Source organism: Neomonachus schauinslandi, chromosome 15 (assembly GCF_002201575.2).
Source record: "Neomonachus schauinslandi chromosome 15, ASM220157v2, whole genome shotgun sequence".
Taxonomy (NCBI): Eukaryota; Metazoa; Chordata; class Mammalia; order Carnivora; family Phocidae; genus Neomonachus; species Neomonachus schauinslandi.
Genome location: NC_058417.1, coordinates 22968111 through 22976935, shown reverse-complemented (window position 1 = coordinate 22976935; position 8825 = coordinate 22968111). Strand labels below are relative to the sequence as shown.

General features: G+C 50.1%; 1 protein-coding gene and 1 pseudogene across 2 annotated transcripts; both read left to right on the top strand.

Annotated features, from left to right (window-relative positions):
* The first annotated feature begins 1149 nt into the window (after window positions 1-1149).
* LOC110593294 lies at window positions 1150-2070 on the top strand (annotated as a pseudogene). Its single transcript, XR_002481148.2, has one exon. The product of XR_002481148.2 is annotated as a 60S ribosomal protein L6-like (transcript).
* Window positions 2071-3040: 970 nt separating this feature from the next.
* On the top strand, window positions 3041-6707 carry LOC110593295 (regakine-1-like). The gene is made up of 3 exons (XM_021704557.1): window positions 3041-3229; window positions 5817-5937; window positions 6297-6707. Exons 1-3 carry the CDS (start codon window positions 3160-3162, stop codon window positions 6388-6390), a joined length of 285 nt encoding a protein of 94 aa, XP_021560232.1. The 5' UTR covers window positions 3041-3159; the 3' UTR covers window positions 6391-6707.
* Window positions 6708-8825: the final 2118 nt, after the last annotated feature.

The following is an 8825-nucleotide window of genomic DNA, read 5'->3' as shown; positions in this document are numbered from 1 at the left end:
GCAGGGAGTCTGCTTCTCCCTCTGACCCTCCCCCATCTCGTGCTCTCTCTCTCTGTCTCATTCTCTCTCTCAAATAAATAAATAAAATCTTAAAAAAAAAAAAAAAGAACACGGGTTTAAATTTTTCTTTTTAGGAGGGAAACACTTTCTTTGCAAACAAACTTACCTGGAACCCCCTTATGTAAAACTGATAAAAAATACAGATGCTTAAATCAAAACCACAATGAGATACCACCCCACATCCATTAGTATGGCTAGAGCCAAAAAAACCCCAGAAAATAACAAATGTTGGCAAAGATATAAAGAAATTGGAAGTCTTGTGTATTGTTGTTGAGAATATAAAATGGTACAAAGGCTGTGGAAAACAGTATGACAGTTCCTCAAAAAATTAAAAATTGATTTACTGTATGATCCAGCGACTCCACTTCTGGGTATATACCCCAAAGAATTGAAAACAGGGTCTCAAAGAGACATGTGTATACCCCTGTCCACAGCAACATTATTCACAATAGCTAAAACATAGAAGCAGCCCAAGTGTCCATCAACAGATGAATGGATAAGCAAAATGTGGTATATCCATATAATGGAATATTATTTGGCCTTAGAAGGAAATTATGGCATATGCTACAAAATGGATGATCCTTGAGGACATGCTAGGTGAAATAAGCCAGTCACCAAAAATAACTACTGTATGATTCCACTAATATACGAGGTACCTAGAGTAGTCAAATTCAGAGAGACAAAGTAGAGAGCCAATAGCCAGTGGTCGGGGAGGAGGGGAGGGGAGTTATTGTTTGATGGGCGCAGAGTTCCAGTTTTGCAAGATAAAAAAAGTTCTGTGCTTGGATGGTGGTAATGATTGCACAATATATGGATGTAACTAATACCACTGAACTGCACACTTAAAAATGTTTACAAAGGGGCGCCTGGGTGGCTCAGTCGTTAAGCGGCTGCCTTTGGCTCGGGTCATGATCCCAGGGTCCTGGGATCGAGTCCCGCATCGGGCTCCCTGCTCGGCAGGAAGGCTGCTTCTCCCTCTCCCACTCCCCCTGCTTGTGTTCCTGCTCTCGCTGTCTCTGTCTCTGTCAAATAAATAAATTAAAAAAATCTTAAAAAAAAAAAAAAAATGTTTACAAGGGCGCTTTTCCCATCTTGCAAGATGGCGGGCGAAAAAGCTGAGAAGCCGGATACTAAGGAGAAGAAACCTGAAGCTAAGAAGGCTGATGCCGGTGGCAAGGCTAAGAAGGGTAACCCCAAGGCTAAAACGCCAAAGAAGGGGAAGCCCCACTGCAGCCGAAACCCTGTACTTGTCAGAGGAATTGGCAGATATTCCCGATTGGCTATGTATTCCAGAAAGGCCATGTACAAGAGTATTCGGCAGCTAAATCCAGGGTTGAAAAGAAAAAGAAGGAGAAAGTTCTTGCTACTGTCACAAAACCAGTTGGTGGTGACAAGAACGGTGGTACCCAAGTGGTTAAACTTCGCAAAAAGCCTAGGTATTACCCTACTGAAGATGTGCCTCGAAAGCTGTTGAGCCAGGCAAAAAACCTTTCAGTCAGCACGTGAGAAAGCTGCGAGCTAGTATCACTCCCAGGACCATTTTGATCATCCTCACTGGGCGCCACAGAGGCAAGAGGGTAGTTTTCCTGAAGCAACTGAGCAGTGGCTTGCTACTTGTGACCGGACCTCTGTCCCTCAATCGAGTCCCTCTGCGTAGAACACACCAGAAATTTGTCATTGCTACTTCTACCAAAATTGATATCAGCAGTGTGAAAATCCCCAAACATCTCACTGATGCTTACTTCAAGAAGAAGAAGCTGCGCAAGCCCAGACACCAGGAGGGTGAGATCTTCGACACCGAGAAAGAGAAATACGAGATTACAGAGCAGCGCAAGGTTGATCAGAAAGCTGTGGACTCGCAAATTCTGCCAAAGATCAAAGCTGTTCCTCAGCTTCAGGGCTACCTCCGCTCTGTGTTTTCTCTCACAAATGGAGTTTACCCTCACAAATTGGTGTTCTAAATGTCTTACAAAGAACGTAATTAAATAACTGATCCATTTCAAAAAAAAATGTTTACAAGGGCAAATGTTATGTTATATATATTTCACCACAATAAAAAAAAATTGGAAAAAAACCCCCCACAGGTGCTTAATCTGATTTTGGTGGGAGTAGAGGTGGGGGACAGCCACATCTGTCTGACCTCTCAGTAGGGTGACCAACTCATCCCTGTGTTAACCCTGAAGGTCCCACATCCCAGGACTACCCCTCGTCCCAGGCAAACCAGGATGGTTGGCCACCCTATCTCCTAGTCCCAGACGGACCACTGTGGTGTTCCTGTGCAGGGCCCCTGCAGGACAAACTCAAGGGTGTCGAGATACAATTGTATTCTATGGGATACATTGCCCTGTCCCCAGCTCACCCAGCTTGAGCCAGAAGGAACTCATCCCTCAGCCTCAGTCCTGGAGGCAGCCCTGGCTGAGCAGAGAGCCCTGTACACCTTCCTTGGTTGCTAAGGATCCGCTCAAGCTCCCTGTGCTGGGCAGAGGGCAGGGCCTCCAGCTCACCCTAGGTGAGGCGTTTCAGTCCAATCCTGGCTGGTGAGGCCCAGCCACCCCAGAATCCCCTCCAAATCCAGCACCCCACTCCCAGTCCCCATCAGGCTTGAGTCCAGGCCTGGTGCTGGAGGTAGACAGAGCACAGGGCCCCCACATTCTCATCCTGGTGGGTCCTAGAATCCCGAGCCTGAGACAGTTGCCTGGGCCTTTGGACTCATGGTCCACATGGGCTCACCCCCAAGGAGGCTTCACCAGGCTCCCTGGGGGGGAACAGAAAAGGAGGGCAATTTCTCCCCCAAAGCCCTTTGCCTCTGGCCTTCCCCTACCACCACCCTCAAGATGCAAGCCAAATGTGAATTCTGGGATCATTCTCTGTCTTCTACATCTCTTTGAATAAATTGACTCAGTTCTCATATTTTAGATACGTCACCAGTCACAGTTCCAAAGAAACAACACTCCCATGCAATCTTAGATTTTTCTATCTCGTGACTTCCTCACCAGCAACCTCTTATAAAGGAAGGTCAGAGCCCAGATTTCAAAGAGTCAGGGAACCCAGAAGTCTTCAGCCCCATCCTGCTCCTGCAGCTGGTCAGCCGCCAGAAGGATGAAGGTGATCCTGGCTACCCTGGCCTTCCTCCTCATTCTTGCTGTCCTCTACACTGAGGCCAATGAAGGTGAGGCCTGTTACTCTTATTCTTCTGAACAGAGATGGTACAGTGGCTGGAAGCAGGGGGCTGCAGGGAGATGGGGGTGGTCCAGAATAGGCTGCAAAACAGACAGCGTCTTTACCAAGCGTCTCTCCCTGTTCCTGGTTGGGACTCATTTCTGCCTCCTTTGGGGAGAGAAAATCCTGCCTCTGAATGCAGCCTCCCTGGCCCTGGGGTACCTAGCAGAGAGAAGCTGACCCAGCACCCTCCGGGCTCCTTGCTTAGCGCCCTCTTGCAGACATACAGGAGCCCCCGCATAGGCATGGGCTGGGACAGAGGAATCTGCAAAGGCTCAGACTGTCTTCGTGGCTTAGATGGGGTTTTACATGTTGATTGGTTGCCAACATTTAAAAATCTGTATTTCTTGCTTCTTTTGCAACTATGGAAGACCAAGCAGACAGGAGCCTGAGTTCCCACAAGCTTTCACTGGGACTGAAGTGGTGGGGGCCGTCCCCTTAGACAGGGGGTGCGCTCCCAGGTCTTAGGGCCCCCCACTGCCAGGACCACATGCACCCTGTCTGCCTGTCTGCCTGGCTTGTGGGGGCATTGAGCCTGAGACCCCAATAGCAGCCTTGCCCCTCTCCCTTTAAGGTTTGTCTAGTATGTCCATGGCATACCGCTGCTCCTGGCACGTAGCAAGCTCCTAATAAATATCTGCGGGATACTCCAACAGCAGGTGACTGAGAAAGGCAGGGCTAGACCCCAGCTGTCCTGACCCCCAGCTCACTGCCCTTTCCGCCCTAAACAGGCATGGTTGCCTCTCTGCAGGGGGCAGGAACCAGGGGAGAAGGTGGCACAGTGGGACCCTGGGGCGGCGGCGGGGGCCAGAGGGAGATTTCCCAGGAAACTATTCTCCGGAGCTGAATTTCAACCAAAATCAGAGACAGAAATACACTCAATCCTAGCACTCTGATCCGGCATCCCTGCTAGTCCAAGGAATGATGGCCGGTTTTCCAGGAACTGTGACGGCACCTAGCTATAGAGCTCCCTCCCTAATGCTTCCCCGTGATTCCCGTGATCATCGTGGGGCTTCTCATCTGCAGATGGGGGAAGGGATACTTTCTCAAAAGGCTGGCGTGAGGAATGGAGATCAGCCATGTCAGGAACTAAGCCACACACCAGGCCTTTGGTAGAGACTCAGTCAATGGAAGCTTTTTTTTTTCTTCTTCAGAGAACAGCAACCCAGAATGGAGAAATAACTGGCTTTACAGTCAGGGAGACATAGATTCAAGTTGAATTCATTCATTCATTCAACAAATATATATTAAAAGCCTACTCCTGCCACCCTTTCAGTAAACACGCTGGGCTACAGTGAGGGACAGAGGCAGACACTGTCTCTACTCCTAGCGAGCCTCATTCTAGAAGCTCTGCACTGGTCAGCTTGTGGACCTTCCTTGTCTCTTTCAGGCCTCCTGAGCCTCAGGTTCTCCGTCTGTTACACAGGGGTAAGGAGGCCCTGACTTCAACAGTCATCAGTATATAAATCAATACACAGTCCTTGCCCCATGTCCTTTTTTTTAAGGAGACAGGTTTGGAAAGGGTGGGTGTCCTGTCTGGAGTCACATAGCTTTCAGGAACAGAGACAAGGACAAGTGTAGCTTTCCTGCTTTGTAGCCAAGGCTCTGCTGATTATAACACCGCAAACCTCCCCCTTCTATCATTTTCTCGAGACCCGTGAAGGAGGACCCTCTCCTATAGAGGGGGCCAGTCCTGCCCTGCTGTAGCCCACCCTGGACATCCCCTAGCAAGTCCATACGGCAATTCCTTCTCAGTATGTCAGGAAACTGTTTTTCCAAATCCCAAGTCCTAAGAAAACTCAGTTGAGAAACTGGGAATATGTGGAAAATTCTTGCAAGAATTAAAGCTTAACAATCCATATGGAGGTGTTACTGATTTAAAGGAATCCACTGACATGTAGAGCAAAAGCAGGAAACACGTGACACGTGGGATGTAACGTTAAGATCAGCATTTCGGGAAACCGGGACAGGAGCACGCAGGGGGGATGTGACCAGGACCTGACAGCTTGGAGCTGTAGCCATGTCACAAGTATGAGTCCATGGCCCTGTCTGCTGCTGAGTGTTTACCTTGTACACTTAGCACAAATCATGTAAGTGGTGTTTCGAGGAACAAGTTTTAAAAGCAAAATACGTCCTTCAATGGGCCATTTCAACTGTGATTCCTGCTAGGAGATGTGAATATTCTGTTATTCCCCGAGGGAAGGGTCAGAGAGAAGTCAGGAGGGGGCCAGCCATGGGCAGGAAAGAGAGGTTCTAGAGGAGGATAATTTTTTTTAAGTCATCTCTACACCCAACGTGGGGCTCAAACTCACGACCCTGAGATCAAGAGTCACATGCCCTACTGGCCGAGCCAACCAGGGGCCCCTAGACAAGGATAATTTAAGAAGGAGAGGAGGACGAGCTGCAAGAGGCCAGGCCTTACTCCCTCCGAGGTGCTCTGGTCTGGTCTCCTCCTCTGATGCTCTGGGCGATAGAGATACAGGTCTACGCTTCCTTGTGGAAAAGCTTTCATCATCACATGGCCCTCTACCTTGCAGAACCAGTTAATAAATTAACCCCCGGTCCGTGCTGTTTTGCCTACATCTCACGGAAGGTCCCACTCCGGTTTGTGAAAGGTTATGATAGGACCAGTGACCAGTGCCCCACCCCAGGGGTCATGTAAGTTCGGCCATGCTGGGGGCGGAAGGGGGTGTAAATATGAGAACCAGGAGGGCCTGGGAGAAGGAAGCAGAGGGGTGGGACTAGCTAGGAAGTGGGGGGAGCACAGGAAGAACCAGCTGAGCAGCACCCTGGGGACTTCCCAGCCTGAGCTTGGCCTCCAGGGAGGTAATGGGAGGTGGTGGTAGGGTCTTCACGGACTCCTTGGGGAGCAACAGAGAGTAGAGTGTCCTTCTCTGTGTGAAGGGGCCACGTCCAGCGGGGGGGTGGGGGGGGAAGCTCAAGCTGGGTAGAGAAGGAGCTGGGCTCCTCTCTGCCTGCTGACTCAATTTCCCCTCTTTCTCCTCCTTGTTCCACAGTTTCCTTACCCGACAGGGCCGACAGATCTGCGCTAACCCCAGTGTTGCCTGGGTGCAGGAGTACATCAGACACCTAGACCACGTGTCTAAGTGATCTGGGAGCACTGGGGCCCGTATGGCCGAGGGACTTTGAGGAGACGCCACGGAGCCCCCTTCCCTCCCCAACTCTCTCAGCCCCAGAAGGTCCCTGGGAGTTGTTCTGGCCCAAACTGAAACCCTTTCTTGCTTTTCTGTGCTCCCATTCTCTGATGAATCCTGCTCTTTCCTGAAGCTTCGCTTTGACACTGCCCTCTGGGACCTGAGGACACTGTGGCCCCCAGACAGCATCTGTCTCCCCTTTGCAGGCAGCCAGTTGTTGAAATAAAGCCATGCCCCAGAAAGGAAACTGGGTGGTTTGAACTGGTTCTCTCACAGACAGCTGGTTATGTCTTTTCTTTTATAGACACTTCTACGGTATTAACTATGTATCAGGTGCTGTTCTAGACTCTTCCGTATGAACTAATTTACATAGTGGGATGATGGGGGCAGAGTTAGAATCAGGAGTACTGAACACAAGCGACCCCTCTTTCGGGGCCTTATATCAGGGGAACAGCGTGAAAATCCAGACAAACTGTTCGTTTGCATGGAAAGTAGCCAGCTGAGGTGCACACCTAACACATCTCATCATTCCCATCATCCATACTGGGGGCTGCAGCCCCCCCTTCCCTGGAAGCTCTTCCCTGCACCTCTGCCATTTAAACATTTACTTCTCTGACCACCCCTCAAGACCTAGTGTAAGTAACAACTCGTTCTCTGTGCCCAAAGCCAAGCACCCCAAACTCTGAGATCCTGCCTGCAGTCTCTTCAGTTGCTCCCTTGGCCCTCATCCCTGAAGCCTGGTGTGGAAGTGACTTGGGACATCTGACCTTGCCCCCACCACCACCCCAATTAAAGACAGAGCCAGGTACAAGGCAGTTCTCCGTGGGGTACCAGGAGGAAAAGGGAGGTAGGTGGGAGGTACTCAGCTCTGCTCTGGGGAATGCTGAAGCTGACGCCAGCCTGGCCATGTTTCACCGGACACAGACCAGAGAAGGGCCTCAGGGACGCTGGCGTTGTTCAACCCACGTCCCCAGACTCAGGTCTTGGAGAAGACACACTACAGCTTTCTGCCTCAGTCCTAACTCCTGCGGAAGAAGGATCCTGTTTGACACCATAGGTCAGAGATCTCTGCACATCCGTGAGTTTAGTGGTGGGGTGAGGGGGGCCATCTACTGTCCAGGACAAGGTTAGGAAACTAACAGTCTATCTTAGGTGTCCTCACATTCCCCCATTGAGGCCCATTTCCTCACTTTCCTGCTCCTCACTCTTCCAAATTCCAGCCCTTAGAGTCATAATGCACCTGGGCTTACTCTCACTCAAATCCCATCTGGAAACCAGTTCTCCGCACTCCATTCACACTAAAATATGGTTGAAGTCTTGAGGGAGCCCAAATCCCAAAGCCAAAGCGACAAGAATCACTGAGGAGGTGGGAGGGCCTGGGGTCTCTGGGAAGGATGGGAAGGAGTGCAGGGGTAAGTAGAATCTCCACTCTCCAAGTTACTCATAGTCCTACAGGTAAGCACAGCCATCTGGCCCCCAGCAAAGTGAACCTGTCTGCCTATAGGAGGGAGGGAAGGAGCTTAGGGAGGCACCCACTATGTGTCAAGAATTGTGCAAAGTGCTGTACGTACACAACATCTTTTAACCATCTTCACTTCCCTGCGGTGTCCAGCTCATTACTCCTGTTTTACTATAAAGTCCATTTCGGGCACAGTCCTCCTAACCCTTCCTGATCCATCCCTCTCGCTAGGTGACCTCAGCCAGACTCATAGCTTCCATATTCCTGTATATGCTGACAAGTTCCAAATTTATACTTCTCCAGCCCAGGCGCCTCCACTTAGGTGTCTAAGAGCTTCTCAAAATTAGCTGGTCCAAACTGAACTCCTGAATGTCCCCAAATCTTCTCCTCCTTTGTCTTTCCGTCTCAGTAAACAGTAGCAACATCCTCCAACTGTTCTGAACAAAATCCTGTAGCCATCCATGATTCCACTCCTTTCCCCCCATCACCTATCTTACACCCAAAACCTGAGCACTCACTGCCGCCTCTGCTGTCACTCCACCACCCACCGTCTCTCCCCAGGATGACCAAAGTAACCTCGTAGGAGTCTCCACACTTGTAATCTCAACAGAACAGCCAATGATCCTTTCAAACTAAGTCAGATCATTCCATTCTCCTGCTCAAACTGCCCCCCCAGTGATTTCCTATCTCAGAGTCAAAGTCAAGTGAGCATAGCTGCCTTCCAAAGACTTTACAATACCTACAAAATCCTGCATGATTTGCCCACCAGCCCCACACCACCTGACCTCTTCTCCTACTTTCTCCCTAGCTTCCTCCACTCCACTTCAATGCCTTCCGTGTGGTTCCCCAAACACACCAGGCAGGATCCAGCCCCAGGGTTTTGTGCCTGTTCCTTTGCTGGAGTCTTCCTCCTCCATCTCTGGTCAGCTTCC

Bases quoted from the DNA above. Each gene is read 5' to 3' on its own strand.
- LOC110593295 (XM_021704557.1), top strand. From the start codon at position 3,160: ATGAAGGTGATCCTGGCTACCCTGGCCTTCCTCCTCATTCTTGCTGTC. The intron at 3,230-5,816 runs GTGAGGCCTGTT...TCTACCTTGCAG, and splicing joins CTACACTGAGGCCAATGAAG to AACCAGTTAATAAATTAACC. The intron at 5,938-6,296 runs GTAAGTTCGGCC...CTTGTTCCACAG, and splicing joins TGCCCCACCCCAGGGGTCAT to TTTCCTTACCCGACAGGGCC.